Below are 25060 nucleotides of genomic sequence, written 5' to 3'. Positions count from 1 at the left end.
CTGACTTCGCGGGGAAGGTACACATGTGCCTTCTGAATGCAGCTGCCGCTGCTGCTGCAATAGCAGCAGCAGCAGCTTCAGGAAACTCTTGGAAACCCAGGGCCTAGAACTTGACCAGCGGGAGCTCCTGTTGACTCAACAGGAGGCACGGAAGAATCTGGCTGGAATTTGCCGGTGTCAACGCATCCCAGGTTATAACAACAGGTCCTTCTTTCTCGCTTGGCAGCACCAGCTCAGCGAAAAAGGCAACAAAGAAAAGGGAAGAGAAGCTGTTTCCACCCCCGTTGTCTCCTCTGCTCAATGAGACGGCAGCCCGGCGGAGCAGCAGCAGTGGCAGCTCCTTTGGCCAAGAGAACAACCTCTCAAATCCCTTGCAGGCCAGCACCTCCTCCAAACACCGGAAAAATGAGAACAAATCCGCTTCTAGCACAAAGGGGAGCTGTGTAAGTCACTCAGGGACACTCGAGAACAGGAATTCCCTTGTACCAGAGCAAACTGTTGCTCCGCCATGCCCTGTCCCCAGAGTAGCCAATGTGGCGTTCTCCCGATGTTGATGGATTCCAGCTCCCATAATCCCTCACTGTGGGCCATGATGGCTGTGTGGCTGATGGGAGTTGGGGGGATGTCCAAATAGGATCTATACTGTTTGCTACAGGTTGGCCAAACAGAGTCAATGATGGGCTGAAAGTGTTCCAGAGAAAACTTGGGGGCAAATTTGGGGGGACCTTTCGGCAAAGGGGTGCAAGGGGGGAAGTGCAGAATTGACTTCCCTTTATTACTATGCCTGTTTTGCAACAGTGATCATTCCAAGGTGGGAGGGGAAAATATTGACCTCCACCAGCTGCTACCATTTCCCCACTGACTCCCCTCCCCATTAGAGCAGCACTATATCATGATGTGATGTTGTTCGGGGAGAGGGGCAGTGGGGGTGGAAGTGTTAACCGCCATTTGGCATCCACAAGGGGGGGAAGGGTCACCACCAGTAAGTTCACCCTTTGCTCAGTTTTGCAAAAATAGAAAGAAAGAAAAAACCCGGGTCAGCATTTGTATGTGGAAAATTGCAAGGGGAAGATTGTCCTTCACCCCAGGAAGCAAAATGCCTTGGGCTGGGCATGCTTTTTTGTAATGTCCTATAGCAATTTAATACAATTAAGTCATTATTTTAATGGATGTTGATTTAAATGTGTAGGGGAGGAAGTTTGTGAATTATTTTTCAGCGGCCGTCCCACTGCTTATCCCCAGTTCCAGCCCTAATCATCGGATCCTGTGAGTCTTTCACTTGCCATTCATCTTCTTTCCACTTTATTTTAATAAGCAAGCAATGCTACAAGGCGTCCATGCTGACATTACACCTTCCTAGAAGTGGGTGTTAATGATACCGTGCGTGTGAGCAATATGTAGCTGCTTGTTCTTAATTAATCTATTGAGCTTGACTTGTGACATAAGGGCTGCGAGATGCAAAATATGTGCCTTGGTTTTAATTTTGAGACACACAAACTTGCTTAACACGACATCTAGAGATATTATTAGCACGAAAACCAAAGCCGCTAATTAAAAATCACTTTCTGCAGGAGGAAGATTCCCACAGCAGGTCCTCAAATGCTCTGCCCGACACCAGCCACCCAGAGAGTAGCATCTGGCCTGCCACTCCTGCCTTCACCAATGGGAATCGTGATCCAAGGAGACCTAAAATAACATTTGATGATACGTAAGTAGTTAGATCAAAGCTACGCAGCCATTTCCTGTTCATGCTTTAAATTGGCAGAGCCCTGCAATTGCCTAGATTTGAGGCACAGACTAAGAAAATGTGGGAGTTGCCTGTAACTGCAGCAGCATCTGACATGGTACCCTCTGGATTTGTTGCTGGACTCCAGCTCTTAGGAATATAGGAATCTGCCTTACACTGAATCAGACCCTGACTGGCAGCAGCTCTACAGGGTTTCAGACAGGGAGCCTGTCCCAGCCATACCTGGAGATGCCAGGGATTGTACTTGGGGCCTCCTACATGCAAGGTATGGTCCTTCCCAAATCTAAGCATCCCTGAATCCAGGGATTAGGATGGCAATCATATGTGTGCACTTAACTGAAAGTAAGCCCCACTGAATTCGTTAGGACTTGGTGCCCCAGCCAACATGGCTAATGGCTAAGGAAGATGGTGAGTTGTAGTTAAGCAAAATCTGCAGCGTCAAGACTTCCTCATACCTGATCAAACCCCTCCATGTGGTCCATAGCCTCAATCTTCCCCATGACCACCACAATGACTATTTAAACTACAAAAACTAGGCTCACTCAGAGTATTCCTGCAACTAGCATCATGACTAGTTTTGCCCTTAAGGCTATGTCTCATCTTCTCTCCCTGTGCCTCTTTTAACTGGAGATTCCAAGGATTGAACATATACCCTTTTGCATTACCACTATTGCCACTATCCTCATTTAGGTATTTGTGTGGAATTTTAGCTTGACCATCATGTTAGAACTATATTCTCTTTTTCCTGTTGCATAATTTTACATTTTAGCTTTTCTAATGGAACCTTGTTACGGTTAATCACTTTGAATTGTTTCTCTTTTCCTTCTGTTCAGCAAAGTTTAATAGGCCCCTTTGGGCTCCTGGTTTCCACAGTTAGCCATTTTGCAGCCAGCTCATCAATCACTTCTTTGCATCCAGCAGCTTAGCACTGATAAGACTGAAAGAAGCAAAAATAAATGGGCGCTTCTCCTCCTGGAAACCAGACAGCGCTTTTTATCAGATATTTGACATACAAGAGCATTCTACAAACATAAGGCTTAGCCATGGCTTCCACTTAACTGCAGTGAAGCGTTGTATCTAAATACCTAAACAGTGGTTAATAATTGGCTGCAAGCCAGGAAGAGAGCTTATTTGTGGAGGCATGAGTTTTTAAATATTATTTGTCTTAACCACGGTTAAGCATTACATCTGCACTGAACAAGTCATGGTTGCAATAATTCCCTCATGCCTCAAGGCTCTCTGGCATCTCTAGGTCTCATCAGTGTCTCCCTCCAGGGGGCAGAGCCTAGATCATGACAGTAAACCATTGTTTGTCTATATGTTTTGGATCTTAATCCAGGGAGATTCAGTATCAGATAGTGGGCACACTGTCAGGGGAGAAGAACAAAGGGGACCCAGCTCAGCCAGAAAGCTCATCATGTGCCCTTGGGCCAGTCACACTCTCATCCTAGCCTGCTTCATGATAAGGTGACAAGGATAAAACAGGACTGGAAAGCCATGTACGAGGGCAATAGTTTCTTGGAATAATTAAAAAAACAACTGATCAAGGCAACAAGTCCTGTCGGTATTAAGCTTCAGACATCAGCTAAAAACCACTTAAGCTTTCCCTAGAGCATAGTACAGCCATGTGTATCGATGAACAATTTGTTTCCTTTCCTTTTTCTTTTTATGCCACTCTAGCTCCCAGTCTGTTTGTTTCCAGGCACAATTCAAAGTGCTGGTTATGACCTATAAAGCCCTATAAAGGTCCAAGCTCTTTGAAAAACCATATTCCCCCATAGAAACCTGTCTGGGTTTTGAGAACTTTCAGGGAGGCCCTTCTCTTAGTCCTGCCACTCTCGCAGGCATACTTGGTGGAGATGCAGGAGAGGGCCTTCTCGGTGGCTGCTCCCAGACTCTGGAACTCCCTCCCTAGAGAAACTGGACTGGCTCCCTCCTTGCTGTCCTTCTGCCAGCAGGTGAAGACTTTCTCATTCCAACAGGCTTTGGGAAACTGGCTGCTTTTCATGAAAGCCCTGGTGCAGTGTTGCTGGTTTTTTTTTATAACGATCTGCCTGTTTTTTTAAATATATCTTTTATATATAGTTTTAATTCTGTTAATGTTTAATAGCTTTATTTATTTTTCCTATGTTTTTAGCTGCTCTTATTTTGTCTGTAAGCTGTCTGGACTCCCTGTCAAATAAAAAGGCAGGGTATAAATACGTAAGGATATTTGTGAGGATTTTGTTTTTCACCACATAAAACATATGTGATCAAGCTCGCTGCGATTCTGTATGATAAACTAAACAAGTGTTAACCAGGTGTAAAAACCAAGTCTAAACCAGGCCAATGAAACAGGAGCAGCTAACACAGAGGGATGTCACCAAGAAGCCAGCTTGCCAACACCTTTATCACCATCACTAACCTGGACAGTGTGGGGAAGGGGCAGCGGCAAGCTTGGAGCCAGACCAGGGCACCAATATTGCCCATCCAACACTCCTCCCAGTGTGCCCACATGGTCCCAACCTCGCCAGCACCCTGCTGTGCCCGTTCACTAAACAGATAGTGACACTGGAGCCTCATTTGCTACAGCTGCTGCTGCTTACTCTTGTTCTCCTTGTTTTCTCAGGCTTCGCAATGCAGATCACTACATGCAAGAGGCCAAGAAGCTGAAGCACAAAGCCGATGCCCTGGTAGGTCTCCACATTCTACTTCCCGACCCCAACCCCCACGCGCCTTGTAAGGCAGTTTGCTCAGAACTGCAAAGGTATCGTGATAAGCCAGAGGGCTGCTTCAGATTTGCATGGTGTATTAAAGTGTGCAATTAATTACTCTAATTATTGGCGCAGAGCACCATTAATTAGCAGAATCTGCACATCATCTGCAGTAACACAGGGTGTTCCCAGATAATGTCTTCTGGCCAAGTGGCAGCAATCAGGCCGTTCAAAGTTGGATTTACCAATCAATTGCAGGGCGGCCATTTAGGCAGTGCCCACCCCCCATGGAAAATGCATCTCTCTCCAAAGCTAGAGCACTAACAAGGACACAGATTCGCCCTCGTTGAATATGCTAATGTATGCATATAGATGCAGATTTTGAAATAATTACTGTAATTTAAATAAGAAAGACAGTACTGTATATCTAACCATAGTGAGGAAAACTGACCAAGGGACCAGAGCCTCCTGTCCAGAACTGATACCAACTGGGATAACAATATTCACTTGGAAAGCTTGTCGAAAGAGCTGGAAATATTAGAAGGCTTGTTGTCCTGTTACTGAGCCCTGTACAGTGGATCAGATGTGGGCATGACTTAACACCAGTCCCTCTTCCCAGGGAACTCTGCAAGGGGAATGGGGTTCTGCTAGCAAGCCTCTGCACCTACAGTTACAGGATTATTTGGGGGAACCTATGATTACTGTTGAGAGTGGTGTAAAAGTACTTTAAGATGACATTGCAGATGTAGCCTGTTTGTGCAGCATTTATTCTGGCTGGTAGTAACTGTTAAGTTGTGGGTGAACATATCAGACGACACAGCGATTCTTCCAAAGCAGCTCTTTATTTGTAAGCTGGAACAGAACTGAAGTGAAGGCCTCAGTCAGCCTGCTTATATAGAGCTCCAATGCCTTGTTACTGTAATAACTTTCTAAAACTATCCAATCACTGAACGTCACTTTCGATCCTTCATTTGCATACAAACTATCCAATCACTGAACGTCACTTTCGATCCTTCATTTGCATAACTATCTACAGTATCCCCCTGCTGGCCCAGGGTGAGAACTTCAGTACATAACAGTAACTATCCAGGGTCTTGGCCTCTGCTGCCTTTGTAGCTTGGGAAGGAGGTGCCTTGGGTGAAAACAGGGTTTCTCTGCATGCAAAGAAGGCACTCTCTCACTTGGCTGCATTCCCTCCCTTGATTCCCTCCTGGCGTAATTCAGAATTTGGACTGTGCCCTGTGCTTGTCACTGAACTCATATTCATACTTCTTGAAGGGCCTGTTCTACGATGGGGACCCGAGCTGATTTGCTGATGCCAGACTATGGCGAGCATAGCTATCCATTGATGAATATTTCCAAAAGCACCTTACCATGGCCAGTTGACCTTTAAAGGAGCTCGAACATTTGTGTACCCCTTGGAGCCCACTAGCAAACAGTTGGAGGCAATGGCTCATGGCCGCTTCTGCACACCATGCCAGCTTGTTCACCCCACCCTACCCAACCCTGTGCTCCACTCCCTACTGCCCAATTTGCTCAGCATGTTGATGAGCCTTTCATCTTGCTACCTTTATCTGCGTCTGGCAGAATTCAGTTACAGATAGGTAGCCGTGTTGGTCTGCCATAGTCAAAATAAAAAAAATTCCTTCCAGTAGCACCTTAAAGACCAACTAAGTTAGTTCTTGGTATGAGCTTTCGTGTGCCTGCAAACTTCTTCAGATACAATGAGTGTATCTGAAGAAGTGTGCATGTACACGAAAGCTCATACCAAGAACTAACTAACTTAGTTGGTCTTTAAGGTGCTACTGGAAAGAATTTTTTTTGTTTTGGCAGAATTCAGTCTGTTTCTCATGCAGCACTAATGCAAAAAGGCACCGTGCATCATGCTGCTGCCTGAAGGAAGCGCTTTCCCATCACATGGTGTTGCTGAATATCCCCTATGCTCTGACTGGAATGCAGAGACAAGCACCATTTAACAACTTGACAGCAGCCTCACATGACCATCACAGACCTCTCATGTATCCATCATGGCTAAGGAACAACCTGTATTTGACCCTATTTTTTTACCCCATCCCTGAGCCTCCTGTTATTCTTGCCAGGGCCCTCATCACGTGCCCCCCTTTTCTTTTCCTGGATTTGCCTGCAGTTTGTTATCTCCATGTCCAATCAAGTCACCTCAAGTAGCTGTCACTTTTCTGACAAACTAGGTGTGACATTAGAGTCATCTTTGCACTTAGCGTTGGGAGGGTTGTATTTTTTTTATATAAAAATCGGTGCAAATTGCATCAGTTTTGGGTGGTTGATAAATAATGGGAACAGAACATGCACAGAGAGGGAATTTAACACTTTCCTCCCCTCATCTTAAGGGAAATTTAATAATAATAATAATTTTTTTAAAAAAAATTATTTATACCCCGGCCAGAGCCAGGCTCAGGGCAGCTAACACCAATAAAATTACAGTAAAAACATAATGAGCGGGGGGGGGGCACAATTTAAAATACAGGTTAAAATGCAATTTAAAATGCAGCCTCATTTTAAATGTAGCCCATAGATTGAAACCATAAAGGGAGGGAAACATAAGGGTCAGACTGTGTCCCAACCAAAGGCCTGGTGGAACAGCTCTGTCTTGCAGGCCCTGCGGAAAGATGTCAAGTCCCGCAGGGCCCTGGTCTCTTGTGACAGAGTGTTCCACCAAGTTGGGGCCAGTTGATTTTCCTCATTATTTTTCATTGGCACCAGTGAGGGATTTCCACCCAATGTGAGAGGAGAGGATTACAGAAGAGGGGTCTTCAGAAGAGGGGTTCCCCTCAGGGCTTTACTGATCGTAATGTAGAAGGAGGCGGGTGCACAGGTGAGGCTCAAAATCAACAAACCGCCCTTCAAATATACATTAAGTCTTTCTTGGTGGTTAAGTCATGGTTGTTCATGTGTATATCTACATCAGCTGCACACAGAAGCTGTCTTCAGGCATTCATAAGTGGCGTAAATGTCAGAGAGAGAAGGGAGTGCATGCATGCTAGCTTCACACACTGTTGCTGTTCCAGTTACCCTTCAAGGGTTTTACTCAAAGGGAGCCTCTGCTACGCAAAGAAGCTCCCCACGCATTCTAGAACCCTGAAATATCATTATGGCTGTCTCCCTCATTCACCTTCAGCAGGCATTTTAAAAATAAGAAAGGTCCTGTTCACTGAAACATTTGATGGCCGAAAGATACTGTTTTTCAGGGACTTATCCGGTGGCTGTCTTCCATTTCATAGCAGTTTCCAAACATTCTGCCACCAACTTGAAGGAGATTAATGATTTCTATAATACAACCTCATTATAGGTGTTGCTTGGGTGTCTCATGTACTTACTTGGCTTTGCTTCACATTGGTTTGTGACTTGACTGTTGCTTCAGCAGCAGAAATAAAAACCTATGCATAAATAGGTATAATACCATTCGTGGCAACCTTAAAATTATCAGCTATGAAGATACGTGACTTTTAAATTTTTCTCAGATGTTTTAAATGTGGGGGTTTGGGGGGGGAGGTTAAAAATGATATGGTTTACTGTTTGCTTCCTATTTGGAAGGAGGAGTTAAAGAATAGAGGAGGCTTTCCCGCTGCAAACGGTCTCCCTCCAACTGGTAGAGGACAATGTGGAAGAGGGTGACAGAGCTATCGTGCTCATTTTGGCCACTTATGAATGCATGGATAAGGCTGAAAAGTGTACAGTTGATGCAGATATACCTGTGAATGAAGACTTTGATCCTTCATTTGAAGTTCATGGCTTTAGAACCATTCAATTAAGCCACTTACAGATGCTGAACTATAGGGCTGTGGCTCTTCTTTGCTGGAGTGGGACTATAAAGACTACAAGAGCTCACCATCTCTGGTTTTGACAAATGTATGAACCATTGGGCTCGTGTATGCCTATCCCAAAGTCAAACCTGTGGCATTATCTTGAATGTGCTTCTTCCCCTTTTCAGGTGGAAAAGTTTGGCAAAGCGGTGAATTATGCTGACGCTGCCCTTTCCTTCATCGAGTGCGGCAATGCTATGGAGCGCGATCCATTAGAGGCGAAATCTCCATACACTATGTACTCTGAGACTGTGGAACTCATCAGGTTAATGGCTTTCCTGTGATCATTCTCATAATCTCATTTCACTCATAATTAGAACTTGCTACGCTTTTTAAAAGTATCATTTCGACCTCATTAATGATTAGTCCAAGGCATCTTCATCTCAGAAGTCATCATAATTAGTTCTTCTTGCCATTTTATTAATGTCACAGAAAATTTATAATTGATGGACACTGCTCTTATAAATTAGCCCCGTTAGAGGTTATAATGTGTGTGTTATATAATTTGCAATATTCATAAAATTAAAATTGAAATGTAGTGGGTGGAAGTAAAGCATAGTAATTTCACCATTTGGCAGTGACACTTGTCTTTTAAAAGGGATAGTTTTATCATTCCAGACATTAAAGGGAGGCCCACTGGGATATCTGTTATAAACCCTGTTTTCCAGAGGTTTGTAATTTGGCTGTTAAAAATTGTTCCAGAATGAAATTTGTCAGTTCGTTTCAACTTTTCAGCCCCTGTTTTGCATGTATATGCACACATACACACAAAATTTTTTTGACTTGCGTAGATGTGTATTACTGGATGAGAGAAGCATGCCAAAATTTTGTTAGCTTCAGTTTCCAGTGGTTGCTGTTTCATGGGAGTCAAACGGGTTTGGCAGGGGAGGGGAACTTTCCTTCTTTACAAAAAGGCAATCAGTGATCAGAGTGAATAGGATGACGTCTAGAAATCACAGTACAAACAGAAGCATGGGTGAGCCCTTAGTCTGAATCCAACCAAGAGGGTCTTATCTTATGTGCATGCTAAATTTCAAAGACTATACGCCTTCATTTCAAAAGGAGTTTGCAGGATCTTTCCCATGTAGTGGTTGTGATCAGCAGTCTTTGGCTAAATTCAACTTGACAGAGATAAAGATAGATCTATTGATCAGTTAACCCAGCTCTATTTATGGGCTGGTAAATATAAGATTTCCTTGAAGATCCTGGAGTTATTAATAGGTTCTGCCCCAGAGCAGTTTTCAATTCAATTTCCTTTGCTGCAACAACTCTCACTTAATATGGGAACACTTTTTAATAGCAGCTGAAACATGGCAGGTATTAAAACTATTGCCATTTATTTATTTACTTGTTTTATAGGAAATATGGCTAGCCTGCTTTTCCATAATGCTTAAGGCAGCTCAGAGCGTAACTTTAAAATAACTATGGATCTTTATCTATATAAAAATAAGCAACAGTAGCCGTAAAGCTCCAGATTGGCAAAGTTTGGCCAGATCCAAAGGCCTCAGAGGATAGATAAGGATGGAGGAGAATCTTCATTCAGTCTGCTTTTTTATATGAACAGATCTGATTTGCACCTCCCACACCAATGTGCAGATTGGAATGCAGTTACCCTTTGGATTTCACGCTTCTCCAGATTATGCAATCCAGCCTTCAGCTCTAAAGCCATATCAAAATGCGTAAAAGATAAAAGTGTGTAAAAGTTTAGAAATGTCTGCACTGAGACAAACTGCTATTTAAATATGCATTTTGTAGTAAAATGTTTATTTAAGAATTTATTTAAGAATTTATTTAAGAATTTATTTAAGAATTTCCATGCAAACATGGACTGATGGATGAACAGTTTTGAAATTGACACAAACCAGAAAGACTGAGCAATCCAACCCTACAGATTGGGCCTTATATAGGCACCAAAATCAAAGGAGGGAGGATCATAACCATTCTCTGGATTGAAATTATTTTATTTTACCTGTTGAATTTCAAGTAGATTCTGCATCAAGGACCTTGGACTGGTTTTGAACTACAGTGCTGATGTGGAGGCAAACTATGGTTTGCAGCCACTATATCTTGCCCTATAAGGGAATATCAGCCCTGATTACCTTGAACCAGTAGAAGAGGAGGAGGCACATGAGCCACTCACGTGGTTTGCAATGGTTTGCAATGGGCAAACCATGGTTTGACCATAGAATCAAAGAGTTGTAGAGTTGGAAAGGGACCACAAGGGTTGTGCAGTATAACCAACTCTACAGTTCTTTGATTTTGTGAATCCCCTGCAAAGCATGTGAAGGACTAAGGGAGCAGAGTTGCTTCCTGACAAGCTAGCTGGCATCTGAATTGATTCCACTGAAATATATTGTGTTTGAGGTGATACCTGTGGAGCAGTGTGTGCAATGGCCATTCATCTGCACATGCAAGCCATTAAAAAGTCAGGTGTCAACCCAAATGTACAGGACCAAGCATTGTGCACGCAGCATATGAACCAACTTTCCCTAGCAGTAGTGGGATTTCCCCTTAGAAACGTATATTTATAACATGAAAGAATTCAATGTCAGGGAAGTATCAGTGAGGAAATAGTACGTGCTTTGCATTATGAATGAGTATTTGTTTACATAGCAGAAATGTACCGGATTTGAAAAGAAGCTGTTATCTTTGGGGAAATAATATGCCTTGTAAATATTTCAGAATGTGTATTTGCGTGCAGCTCTGGTTTAAACAGAAAGGGGAGATCACAAAGGAGGTTTCAGGGCAGCAGAATGATCACATGCTAAAACACAACTAAACCAGACCTATCCATTGGATGGGCTGAACCTCACCCCGTTCACAGCTTCCCCCCTCGCTTCATGTTGCATTTCATTATCTGAGCTCCAATGCCAGGTGCTATCCTAGCTGTTGGAAGTGTTCAGAGAAACAGGTGTGGGGAGGTAATCTGTGGGCAGAGAGAGGCATCAAGCACCACTTGTGCACCTTTTCTGATATGTAAACCTGCCCTTTTTCTCCACTGTGGGAGGGAGCCACATAGGCTGTGTCCTACCTGCACTAGTAAAGGCAGTGGCACTCTGGATGCCAGGGGGTGGGAATCACAAGTGGGGAGAGTACTGTTGTGCTCAGGCTTCACATAGGCATCTAGCTCGCCACCATGAGAACAAGATGCTGGGCTAGATGGGCCATTGGCCTGATACAGAAGCTTTCCTTATGTTCATATGATTGGTGCACATAACATTTTAAAGCCATGAGTCTGTTGCCCTCACATACAATTTTACCCTGGAGAGAGCGAGTGGGGGGGATTTGTCAGAGCTGGAAGATACAGTGTAAGCAAGTGATGTCCCTTGTCTCTTCCTGCTGTCTTCCCTCCCAGCAGACCTTTGGGGGTTCTTTTTTTAATCCATTTTGCTAATTATAGCTATTCAAAGGCTCAGATGCACACAGATGACATTGATTTGTGAGAATGAGCAACACATCACAGTGACTCAGGATGCCAGAAATACGGCTGCCAAGGCTGTTTAGACTAATTGTATCTTTAAATCCCTTCCTTTTTAAGCGTGCACATCCTCAAAGGATACGAAACCTTAATTTGTCCTGAGCCACCAAGTATGACAGAAGCTGTCGTAAAGCACAAGAAGGGGCAGGGGAGGAAGAAAATGAAGAAAGAAAGCGCTGAACTAAAAGGGTCCTTTATATATGAAGCACATAATGGTGATGACGACAGGGGCGGCAGTGATCCAGTGCGGTAAAAGCAGTGCATTTCTCCTGCACTCCATTACTCCCTTGTAAATGAGACCGCCCGGATACCTTAAAACCTCCTTACGCAACACTGAACTCTATTACTTACTCTAACACAAGTACCTGTGAAATTGTATTAAGGCTCAGAACAATGGTTTTTCTATGATGATTTGATTTTCAGAAGGCTTAAGTGTGCGGAATGTTGCGGGTGGTGAGGAACACTTTCATCAGGGAAGGAGGGGAGGGGGAGAAGGAAAGGAAAGGAAATTGCCCAACTTTATTATTCGCAAGCCGGGACAGGAAACGGTTGAGCGGCAAGGGGCCCCCTCCTGCAGTTCAGTGTCACAGGTGATGCACTCCACACAGCTGTTTTGTTTGAGAGTGCATTGCCCACATGCTAGTCTCCCTAAGTTTGAAAGCACTTGAGGAGCCTAGACCTGGAAAGATCTCTGCCTTTGAATTCCTAAGGGGATTAGAACACTCCAGGTCTAGGTGGACCAATAGCTTGACTCACTCATTTTTCTCAAAGCATCCTTGCTGACACTCGATATTTCATCCCTCTTCTCCTTTTTCTCCTCCCCCCTTAAATCTCTCTCCACTAAAGGTATGCCTTGAGACTGAAAAACTTCACTTGCTCTACAGCCACAGATGGAGACAAGAAACTGGCAGTTCTATGGTGAGTTGTCTTCCTCAGCCCTGGTTTAGACAACTTAGATATAACAGCAGGGTAGATATTGTTGGGCAGCTGCCAAGGGTCCTCACCCAATGGGAGAGTCCATGGTCCTCCTCCTTGTTTAGGAACGTGAACAAGGCACGTGAGCAGTGCCCAGGTTCAAAGAAAGGCAACCTCCACTCAGCTTGCTTTCCCTCCCTCCCTCCCTCCCTGTGGCCATGGGGAGAGGAACCTGTGTCCCAAGGGTTGCATGTGGCCCTCAACTTGTTTCTCATGTGGCCTCTTACACAATTTCATTCTGTGTGTGTATATGGTTTTTAAACAAATTCAAATACAATAACCACCACTTATCCAATAGTACATCTAATGGTGTTTGTTTTATCCATTGACAATAGACATACACTTATACATTCAACATTCAAACATATTACTTAACGTAACCTTTCCACTGAGAAAAGTGGAAAAGTTGCTCCCCCCCCCCCCCGCGCCTTGAGTCAACAGCCCTTCATAGGGAAAAAGGTTCCCGCTCTAAGGGAGGGTGAAGACTGGACCCAAAGGGAAAGAGGCAACAAAATGGTGGTGAAGTGACTAGAGTGCTGAGCTATGCTTGGGGAGAGACCTAGGTTCAAATCCTTGCTCAGTCATGAAGCTCAATTAGTACTCCTGTTGTGCACCCCCCACACACTTCGCAGGCTTGTTGTGAGGATAGGCACAAAAGGCCATGTGCACTGCCCCGAACTCCTTGTAGGAGAGAAAGGATAATATGTAGAGCAAACGATATGTAGAGCAGATGATCCAGCCAAACCCATGCACTTATGCAGCAATAAAACTGCTTACACATTTGCAAAGCTAAGCAGGGTCCGGTATGGCTTCACATTGGATGAGGGGCTGTGTGTTGAGATTCCTGCGTTGCAGGGAGTTGCACCAGATGACCCTGAGTGCCTTCCCACTCTACAATTCTATGGTTCTATGAATCCTCATTTATTGAAATGAGAATTACGCATGCACTTAACAGCACAATTCCAACATGTCTATTCAAGAGTAAGTGCTGTTGAATTGAGTGGGACTTACTCTCAAGTTAATGGAGTTAGGATTGCAGCCTCAGTCTCTCCCACTCATATCAGTTGCACTTCAGACCGATGCACATGTATTTTTCTTGGTTTTACAGATTTGAAGCCCATTAAAATTATTGTGAGATAATTGCAGCTTCACCATGGTAGGGGCAACTTGACAGTCTGATGGGGAATGAGGACATATGATTCTGGGTCTGCTTAATTTGGACTGGATTGTGTTTAGTTTGCAATTTCATTAAACAGAAGAAATGTGTTTTTTTCCCCAAAAAAAACTTGTACACAGCTACCGATGCTTATCCCTTCTCTACCAGAGAATGTTTAAACTAAAGAGGGAGAATGCTATGAAGTACTCCAGATCTCTTATGGAATACTTTAAGGTAAGCATCAGTTTGTTTCTCTTACTCTGAGTGCCACACAGAAAACCACAGGTTGAGCCATGGTTGACTCCAGATGGGCAACTGGTTTGCACATGGCAACTATTTATGTAAGCTGACCATGGTGTTTCTGTAAGCATGTGAAAAGCCCCATGTGGTAAATGTCAGCCCATAACAGTATGAGGGGCAACTGCAGCACCTGTGCATGTTACATTTAATATCCTCAGTATTGATATTTATGTGTGTACATTGACAATCCCATATGAATTTTGTGAATTGCAGCATTTACTGGTTTATGTCCCCTCCCCGTTGTAGGACATAATGCTAATGGGCCAATTAAGACATGTGGTTGCATCCACATTGCCTGCTTTATTTGGAATGAAAATTTTCATCCACTTAATTCTTAGGGTGTTTTTGAACACTAGTCTGCTTTGAAGTTTTGGCTAACAGAGCATAAACAACAGTGATACTTTGAGTTTTGCAGTTCCCACTCCCCTCTCCTACAGCAACATTGATATGAGGAGAGGTTGGATGCCTGCTTTAAACTGAACTGGAGATACTCTGGTTTTAACAAGCCAGGGTCATAAACCACATCATCTTCTTGACTTGTTACAATAAATTCTGGAAGTGAATGCTTATTATTTCATCCTCCAGGCTACACCGGGGGGGGGTGGTGGAGTGGAGCAGGCAAGCCTGAGAGTAACTTCTGCTCATTCGTGTAGTAGTATTAAAACATGGTTTTTTTCAGCCCCAAGGTGTAGTGAATTTCACACACACACACACACACACACACACACACACACACACACACTGAAGCTCATCATAGATAAGCATTGAGGCTGCTTCCTGCAATTGGCCCATCAGTTTTCAGCTTCCTCCTTGCTCTTCTTTCTTTTACTTAAAGTGGCTTTACTTTGATTCTTCCACCTTTTAATTAGCTGCAAGTCCTTTGCTAAATGGGACTTCCTTCTGAGTAAATATTATTGAAGTTAGATATTGCAAGCATGGGCCTATGAGAAATATATGCTAAATTTGATGCTATGTGGAAACATCATTTAAATGTCATTTCCAGCCTCCCTGTAGAATAGCAATCTCTTGGCAATGCTAAAGCTTCCTAGTGTGTAAGCAACCACTGCTGACATTCATAATATATCTGGGCATTCACAGATTTATATGGATTTTCTAATGCTAATTAAATACCGAGTATTCGCTGTAACATGGACACATGCGCAGATATTGGCAGCTTGAAGCAAAAAAGCCCAGGCCTACCAATATGAGCAAGACCACAGTCTTCAGTGCAAGTTTACGAATATTTTTCAATTATGAGATGCAATTTCTCCTCATTTCAAGTTATCATCCTGAGCTTTTGTGTCCTGATGTAAAGTTTGCTGATTTCCCTTGCAAGGTGAAAAACATCCTTTGCAGAAGGAATTTTAGATAAAGATAATTAAACCACCTTCACAAAAGGTGCTTGATTTATTCTGGAGTTCTGGTATATAGCATCTTTCATTGACTTTTATCATCCTAGTTAGAGCCCACTAATTATCCAACCTGCAGGTTTCCCCCTCACCCTTTATTTTTAGTTTAAAAGGGATTATTATGCTGGTATGGATATATATATATATATATATATATATATATATATATATCACCTTCTGCTTTGCTACTGAAGTAGGTAATGCCTTCCTTTGCGCTGATCAATATTAATGCAATGTAAATCTTCCTTTGTGTCTGCTGCTGAGTGAACAAAGACCTGTTTCTTTCTCTCTCTCCCCCCCCCCCCAAACTTGTTTTTCTTACAGAATTGTTCCAAAGTTTCACAGGCCCCTTCTCCTTGGGGAGGCAATGGAAAGTGAGTATTCTCTCTTTGTGGGAAACGACCAGTTAGATGGGATAGAGGGGTGAGGGCTTTATTCGTTGATGAAGATAAGTAGTTATATTACGATGAAATGTTGCATGAGTTAGTTTGGCATGCAGAACAAGGAGAAACCTTGTGTGGATTGATCGATCCCACTCTCTTCATCAGCGCGGTTTTTAAAGCCAAATGAGGAACATAAAAAGAGCTGTTAATCGAGTAGGAAGTATCATGGTGTTCCAGGATGCCAAAATAGTTAATCTCCAGGGCAATGATTCCAGCCCGCCCTGCCCCCCCCAAAAAAGATTTGTTCAGTAATGAAAGGCCAATGAATATTTCATTGATAAATGGTAAGTGCTGTTTAATAAAACTGGAAGCATAATAGTGGTGAATACATGAATGCACTTATTCAACCGATTAACTGGACCCTTATATTAAAACTAAAGCAGCTTTATTTTATTTAATAAAATTTATACACATCTAAATTGAAGGTGGTTGTTTTGCTTTTTTAACAAAGTGGTTTACCAAAAAGATAAAACAATTTTAAAAAGACAACAATAATTGAAGATTTTTTAAAAGTTAAAGTAACAGTAGACGTAAAAACAGATTAAAACTTGCACCAACATTCTAAATAACTGGGTAAACCTGTCTAAACAGAAATGGTTTTAGCAGGCACCAGAAGGAGTACAGTGATGGCGCCCGCCTGATATCAATAGGCAGGGAGTTCCAAAGTGTCAGTGCTGCCACACTAAACAAATGATTTCTTTCAGCAAATTGGCTGAGTGGGCACATACAGAGTAAGGAGATCCTACAAGTAAAGTGGTCTCAAACTTGTTAAGGGATTTATATACCAACAGTAGCCCATTGAACTTCGTGTGGTAACAAATCTGCAACCAATATAGTATCAATCAGGCTTGCATTTCTAACTCATGCACATGCTGTGGTCCAGGCCTTTGTACCTTGAGACCCACCAAACTGAACTGAACCAATAACCCATCAGGTGTTGCCAACCAGGAGCTTAATAAAACCTTCTTTTCTGTTGTCCGGCTGGGACAGAAACGGGAAGAGTTGTCACTAACCAGCCTTGTTGATTCCTTGCCATTTGATTTTGTGAGTCACAGGTTGCGCAGGGCAGGTGCTGCTTGTGAACAGAAAGAACTAATATATGGTGTGAATTGGTTGTTATTTTTCAGTCATTGGTGGGCTGGTCTTCTGTGTATATGAAAGATTTTCCTTTTACCTGGTTAAGCAGAGTAGCATACAACTAAGGTGTAGCAGAAGACACAGTGGAGAAGGGACCATAGCTAAGTGGTCTGGGGCCACAGAGGGTTGAAAACCTATTATTATTTCTGCCGCAGAGCTGCCAGTTGACATCAAAGGGGTGTTGTTTAGCCCCTGCATGCTCCAAAGCTAAGCATTTAGGGACACTTAAAACACAGGGGGGCTTCCATTTCAAGAGAATGGTGTGCAAGTTCTGTTAAGTAGAATGCAACTTTACGGAACACACAACTTAAATCACTCAAGATATTGTAGCAGTCCAAATAATTTGCCCATGTACGTGCACAGAAAATAACAGACCTACCTGAAAGGCAACACACTGAGATCTGCATTGATGGTTGCAATGTAACCCCAATTTTTACCCCGCCCTTGGCTACGCCCATGCACTAGACAACTGCAGCTAAGTGTTAGCACATATGCTTTGTTTGCAGATGATTCCCCAGAAGGCTGCTTAGCTCATTTGGTAGCATAGCACATGAGACTGTTTATCTCAGGGTTGTGGGTTCAAACCCCACATTGGGCAAAAGGATTCCTGCATTGGAGGGAGTTGGACTAGATGTCCCTTGGGGTCCCTTCCTACTCAAGGTTTCTATTATTCTTAGGGAATGTGGTCCCTGTGCTGGAAAGGTTCTCCCAGCGGCGTAGCGTGGGTTGTCAGCACCCGGGGCAAGGCAAGTAATTTGCGCCCCCTAACCCGTGGATTTGCGCCCCCTAACCTGTGGATTTGCGCCCCCTAACCCGTGGATTTGCCCTAACCCCAGATGTTGCGCCCGGTGCGGCCGGCACCCCCTGCACCCCCCACGCTACGCCACTGGGTTCTCCACACCTGTCATAGAGAAATGTGGGGATTGTAATTCTATGAAGGGGAAGCGGTAAAGAATTCTAACCAGAAATTCTCAATATCTGCACCAAATTCCAAGTCATTTTGGGGGAAACCATGACAATAAAACCTATTATATCTAAACCAAAGCAAACAATAAACAGTAGACAGTATTGAAGTCATGGCTGTGTTGCACAGGTGTTTGGGATTTTGCATATGCCCCCAAATGTTTACGTTTAGGGTGTTAATTGTATTCCCAGAAACCAGAATTTATTGAGCTCTCTTTGAGTGCACAACACTGCAAGGGCAGGCCCCACAGTGGGGCTTTCAGCTGGCAGATGTTTCCTAATTGCTGGTGTTAGAATTAGAAGAAAATCCATATGAGAGCATTAGCTTAGCTCTAAGTAGGTAACTTAAAGCACAGCTTCTTGTAAAACACTGCCCAGATGAATCGGTGCCAAATAGAAACAAGCCGCCACAGAAGTTCTTAAGGGCATCTATAGAAGTATTTTTAGTTGTGCTTACCCCAGTGCTCTTTAGGGACCTAGGAAGCTGCCTTATGCTGAGTCAGACCATCAGTCCTTCCAGCTCAGTATTGTCTATATACTGACTGGCATTTGCTCTGCAGGATTTTGGGCAAGAGACTCTCCCAGCACCATCTGGAAATACAAGGGACTGAACTTGGGAACTTAGGTTTGCAAAGCAGATGCTCTTCCACCGAGCTATGGCCCTTCCTGTATAGGGAGCCTTCCAAAATGGTGCATTGTTTACTATGCAGAGGGGCTGGATTTTGTAGCAAATAGTCCTAGTTCATTCCACCAAATACTTTGATAGTAAGCCAATAATGCACATTGAGTGTTTTCTAACAGCAGGTTGGAAAATCATTGTAGCTATGAAATATATTTATTTCTGCTGTTCCCTGCAAAATGGCGGCAGTTACTACCTACTCCCCCAACACACATACATGCCACAACACACACACACATTTTTCCTGCAACCTTAATGCAAAATCTATACCCAGTTTGTTTAATTCTAGGTAAGCTAAAGTTGCACCTGGGGTACTGTCCCTACAAAAATGAAGCAAAAGTGTTTCTCATTGTGTATATATAACTTTAGAACTGTCCATTTGCAACATTATACAATAATGTTAGTGCCTTGCTATGATAATTTCTAAAAATATAATAGTAATAATGCTATCAGCTTATACAGCAGCTTTGAGAGGTAGGCTGTGGCTTTGGGGAGAAGCACTATTTTTTTTAATATTAGGAATAGACAAATACTAACAGTGGTGTTGTGGTTGGGGGAAACCAGCAGATTAATTGTCAAACATTGTAATGATGTTAATACGATATGCAAATTAGCCACAGTATTACAGCTCATGATGAGCTTATGTTGGGAATCTTGGGAGTTGTATGGCTTGATTAACTTGATTCTTTCTTAACTATGCAATCTGAAAAATAGTGTTCATAGCATGAATAGGGTTTTTTAAAAAGTAAATGTATGTATATTGTTGTTTTCAGTCATCCCCAGTTACCAAAATTCTCTCCATGGAACTTTGCCTGAAATCCTTCAGCCCTCCAGAAGTTGTCTGACTACAACACCCATCATCCCTGACCATCAGCCATATCGGCTGAGGCTGATGGGACTTGGAGTCCCACAACATATGAAGGGTCAAAAGTTCCCTGTCCCTGCAATAGCTGGGCTAGATGGACAAATTTAGTCTTATGTCAGCTTCTGCCATGTCTTATCCCAATGAATGCTTGAAATTGTAGTCTGGTGAGGTGCTTAGCATTCTCTGTTACAAACAAGCAGGGGAGGGAATGGGTGTTAAGACCATAGCCCAGCTGAGTTGAAAGAGTCCAGCTTCCATTCCTTACAACAGGAAGAATCTGCAGCTAAAAGCTTGTTTGCTTTCCTTTGCTTTCCTTTGCTGTTGGTTTCATGCTAGAGTGCTAAGCAAAAAGTGGGGAAGCCCCCACTGCTTTCATTAGGGTGGGGGAGGAAGAAATCTTCTTCCCTGAGGTTCCCATGGCAACAAGGCAAATTCATATTTGGTCACAGAGATTGTACAGACCATCGCTGGTGGCGCATATTCCTTGATCTGTGTTGTGAACTGCCTTGTTCAGCTGGCTGGCCGGCATCCTGCGAGGGCCTTGGCATATGTTTCCTTCAATAGGGCTGGAAGTGCATCCATTCACCTCCAACCCCTTTCATAAAGCTTCTTACAGGTGTGATCCAATATACCTCTCTGGTGAATGTTTGATTCTCCTCCACTTCTTAATTCCAGTGGTGGCTGGTTCTCTCCTGAGACTGGCGGGGACAGAAGGGTGGGAGCCTAACAGTAGGTAGCGCCAGAGCCAGTAATTATGTCCACATCCTCCTTTCCGCTGAGTTCTACAAGGGGCAGCACTGAAAACTAAGGAGGGGGAAGCTGATAGCCAAGGCCACCCCCTTTTCAAGGAAGAAGGCAGGCAAGTTTTAAGTGGCTGAAGGCAGACTGGTGGGACAGAGGTGCTTCATTTGTCTCAATAGACCAGTTTGCACTACCTAAAACAAAGCATTTCAGCAAACTCTGCCCGTCAACAACTAGGAAATTTCCCGTAAGGTGGAACCTCATTCTCTTTCCCTTTTCCCAGGAGCACAGGAACACCATCTCCCGTGTCTCTGAGCCCATCGCCCATTGGCTCAGTTGGGAACGCCATGGGTGCTTCAGGATCTTCCTCGTCAGGGAACGTAAGCATTCCCCAGCGCATCCACCAAATGGCGGCCAGCCACGTCAACATCACCAACAACATCCTGCGAAGCTATGAGCACTGGGACATGGCTGACAAGCTGGCAAGAGAAAACAAAGGTGCCTCACACTGTTTCCATGATTTCTCTGATCTAAAGAATGTGAATGTCTCTGGTGGTGGTTGCTTATTACATTCTTTCCCTAGGCCCTATATGCAGGAACCAGAGAAAGTCCACTTCCCTCTCTTTTGTTTAAAAGAAAGGATGTTTCTAGTCCTCATGAGAACCAGTTCCAAGTTGGGGGGGGCTGTAGAAAAGGCACCATCTGGTGGGCCCCCTACCTATTTCTATTTAATACATTTCTGTAAAGGTAGCTTGCAACTTATGCACAGGTAACCTACTCACATTCAGCTTTACACGCGGCAAAAAAAAAATCTTAAATAATTAAAAGGGGGTGGATGTCAGAGGGGGGGGGAGACTTTGGCACTCTCACGCACCATTGAATCCAATGTGTTTTGACTATACACAATCTTGACTTTACTCGCTGTATCCAGAACATAACTTAAGCTGAGAGTTGCCTGTACCACCTTTCAAGAATGTTGTGCAGGTGACCATACTCAAAGTAGACCCACTGAAAGAAATGGACTTAAGTAAGCCCAGTGCTTTCTATCAGCCAGAACTGAGCACCTCTCAGGTGGGTGCCGTTGCCGTTATAAGAGAACAAGGGGAACATTTGTGGTGAGTTCTGGCACCTTTCCCCATAAAAATAACACTGAGTAAGTCCATTGATTTCAACAGACTGAGTATGACTAAAGTTGGTTATCCATAATTGGTGCTCTATACATTTATTTTTTAGTAGGGAACAAAATGTGAAAGTGACATTTGAAGGACTCTTCTGACAAACATAATTAGGTACAGCTGAGCTGTGTGAATGCTGAGTTCCAAGTACCGACAAGTGGGAGCTGAGCAAATGAGGTCCACATTTGAGACTGTGAATGATATCTCAGCTTTGGCCTTTTCCAGCTTGCTTAAAAGTCAATTTTTGTGGGGGGGAGGGGCGGACATTGCATCTACAACACTAATGGTGTTCATGTGGAGCTGCCTCTTATGACAAATTTGCTGAAAGCCAGGTCATTCTGTTTGCCTTGAGTCCATGACTCATCTAGTGGATTCAGATTAAAGCAGACTCTTCACCGTTGTTGACACTGACAAGCGTAGGTGAGAGGAAAAATGGATGGCTGATGCTTCTTTGAAGGGAGCTGCAGGAGCATGACTGATGTTTGGACTTGGAAAGCAGCAACCGACTGTAACTCAGTGATAGAGCACAACCTTTGCCTAAAGAAGGTCCCAGGTTCACTCTCACATAGGGAAGTTGGATCAGCCAATTTCAGCTTCTCGTTTTTTCTAATTTTAGTATTTGGTCTGCCACATTTCCACAGCAGCTTGCAATATATTTATTTTTTAAAGTCATTGCTGCAATTCACCTGCATTTCAGGGCTCATATTTTTGCAAGGTGTGTGTGTGTGTGTGTGTGTGTGTGGCAAAAGGTGGGAGTCAACCCAAGTTACACCTTGTAACCATTCATACATTGGCTGTGGTTTACCATGTTGTGTCATTCAAACCAGGTTGGAAATGGTTCAGACAACTTTGGAATGATAACAAATCACGATGGGTAGTTAATCCCCTTCTGCATTTTTGAGACTCCCTAAAAACCAATAGAATTTATTTGTTCCAGCAAACTAATGTAGATTCCCAGTGCATCTGTGCTAGTGTTCCTCAACTTGGTTCCCTCTAGATATTTTGACTGGGCCTGATGGCAACAGCATTCCAAAGCATCTGAAAGGCATCTGGTTGAGGAAGGCTGACTTATGCTAAGAGGGGCAGCTGCTGGGGAAGAAGGGCAAGTGCTTACCTGGTCTGCTGCCAAAGGCATCACAGCAGCTTACCTGGAGGGAGAGGTGACAGGAGATTGGCACAGAATAAACACACAGACAACAGAGCTGGCTTGGTTCCACTGGTGCATTTGCAACAGCCTGTAGTGGCTGGACCAGGAGGCAAGCAAAGAGCAGTCACACCCTCCCACTGTGCTAAGTAAAGCAACATGAGATTGCATATATGCTTACATGTGGTGATTCAAATGGCAAGTCAGAAATGAGGGGAGGAATGTGAGAATCGCAACTTCCTAGTCAACTGCATAACTTGTTTTACCTTTTATTTGTTTCCTTGGTACTATTATTATTTGTTTGTTTGTTGTTGTTGTTGTTGTTGTTGTTGTTGTTGTTGTTGTTGTTGTTATATATTGGTTGTACATATGTTTTTGTTTTCTACCTCATGCTCTGAATGTTAAAAGATCACCAGGTTCTCTTCCCCCGCAAGCAATTCTGCTTGGAATTGAGTCAAAGCAGCTCAGGTGCTCAGCCAGTAGAGAGAAACCATAACCAGCTATTATTATTCCTAAAGCTAAGTGCAGAAATAATCAGCTGCTGAAAATCTCAAATTGCATATTTTGTAACAAGCCACCTTTGTTACTCTAATAAGCCCCATCTCTTGACTCCTTAAAAATGTAGCCCACTCAGTTCTGCAAATCATGACTGATACACTGGGGGGGGGAAGCATTGATGCTAGCCTACTCAGAGGAGACCTATTAAAGTTAATGGACACAGCTAACATTGGTGTGTGTGTTGTTGCTGTTTTGTTTTGTTATGGATTTTGTATTCTCCTTTTGTATTATGTTGTAAACTGCCCTGTGATCTTTGGAGGAAGGGAATTAAATCTGGATTACAGATTTAATAAATAATCATAATACTTTGTGAATGCATTTGTTCAGTTATCCCAGATAGGAGTTCACTTCCTTATTTTTATTTTTATTTTGCAGAGTTCTTCACAGAGCTGGACTTGGTGATAGCTCCATTATCGCAACACAGCAGTATGACCCACCTGGTCCGTTACGTTCGGCAAGGACTCCATTGGCTTCGCATTGAAGCACACTTGTCGTAGTCACTGCCATCCTGTCCATCACAGCTCCATCCTGTTACCTCCACCTGCACACAGGTGATCACCGATGGAAAGCCACTCTTTTCTGGGACTGTATTCATAGAGATTTTTTTTTTTTTGCCTTTTTTTTCCTTCTTTAAAACAAAATAAAATTATCTGTTAGAAGTGGAATTCACTATAAATTGAAAATATAGATGCTGAGCAGGGTATTTGTTCTGGTTTAATCAGTATGGATTCTTCCTCTTTTTTATTATTATTTTTGCCTTGCATCTCTTGAATTCTGCCACTCTTGCCTTCCATAACGTGCTTTATGGAATGGGCAGTTCCCTGCAGTATTGCACTTTGTTGAAGATATATACATTTTTGTGAAAATGTCTTGAATCTAAACAAAAATAAACGTGTAGCAGTTCAACCCATGCAATTCAGTATTTCCCTTTGGATGCAGACTGAGAGCTGTTCAGTTTAGTCCTGGTTCTAGTTTTCGGCCAAAAGTCATTGCTAAAATCGATCCTCAAGAAGCAAAACATGAAATGCCTTATACAAGTTTTACACACACACACACACACACACACACACACACGTACAACATGAGATCACAATGGGCTTGGGGAGATATTTCTATTAATGCCCAAGCAATTATGTTTACTTGATTTGAAATTTTAACATTGCAGCACGATGCAGGTTTAACATCCATTTTAGACTATGCGATTATATTTTGAACTGAAGGGTATCTGGCTGCCTGTATGGTTTATCTAGATACCATGTATTGGGGGGGGGCGCGCGTCTGGGCGAAACTGGATGTATGGCTTCCTACCTGGACCATTTATTTCTCCACCAGCCTATAGGATGACCAAGGATCAATATGGGTGCATACTTTTGGCTGCTGCTGGGACAAGGTTATGGAGAAGGGGACCAGTGGAATGTATGGGTTCCACCGTGATAGGCTTACATGCCAGCCTTTAGAGACAAGCATGATGACATCATTGCTCTCTGCAGTGGTGGCTGGTGCCCATGAGGACTGGTAGGGAGGGACAGGGACTGAGCCAGAAGCATTGACAGACAATTCCCATCCCAGGAACTGGCTAAGAGTAAGAAGGGAGGCAAGTGGGAGTTGGTCAAGGACAGACTGAGGTTCATGGAGCAGTTTCCCTTTCATCCTAATTGACCAGCTTCTACTGCCTATCTCGAAACTGGCCTCTAAGGCTAGTGGACTGGCTCACTGTGATGTCATGCTCAGCAAACCTCATCTACTTGCCAGCTCGCC

General features: G+C 43.4%; 1 protein-coding gene across 7 annotated transcripts in view; it reads left to right on the top strand.

Moving 5' to 3' along the window:
* Positions 1-24208, top strand: part of AFF2 (ALF transcription elongation factor 2) — a 398976-nt gene extending 374768 nt beyond the window's left edge. For 5 of the 7 annotated variants that reach the window (XM_077922546.1, XM_028714334.2, XM_077922543.1 and 2 more), the window contains 10 exons: positions 227-443; positions 1572-1708; positions 4356-4419; positions 8408-8544; positions 11818-12006; positions 12604-12675; positions 14029-14122; positions 15922-15971; positions 20709-20923; positions 23678-24208. In XM_077922546.1, the coding sequence (XP_077778672.1) occupies positions 227-443; positions 1572-1708; positions 4356-4419; positions 8408-8544; positions 11818-12006; positions 12604-12675; positions 14029-14122; positions 15922-15971; positions 20709-20923; positions 23678-23799 (1297 nt within the window). In that variant the 3' untranslated portion in view covers positions 23800-24208. The remainder of the gene's footprint in view (positions 1-226; positions 444-1571; positions 1709-4355; positions 4420-8407; positions 8545-11817; positions 12007-12603; positions 12676-14028; positions 14123-15921; positions 15972-20708; positions 20924-23677) is intronic. The other 2 variants (XM_028714336.2, XM_077922544.1) reach the window with 1 other exon arrangement.
* Positions 24209-25060: the final 852 nt, after the last annotated feature.

This window comes from Podarcis muralis, chromosome Z, assembly GCF_964188315.1.
Source record: "Podarcis muralis chromosome Z, rPodMur119.hap1.1, whole genome shotgun sequence".
NCBI classification, from domain to species: Eukaryota; Metazoa; Chordata; class Lepidosauria; order Squamata; family Lacertidae; genus Podarcis; species Podarcis muralis.
The sequence above is the reverse complement of the archived record's forward strand: the minus strand, read 5'-3'. Positions and strand labels throughout refer to the sequence as shown.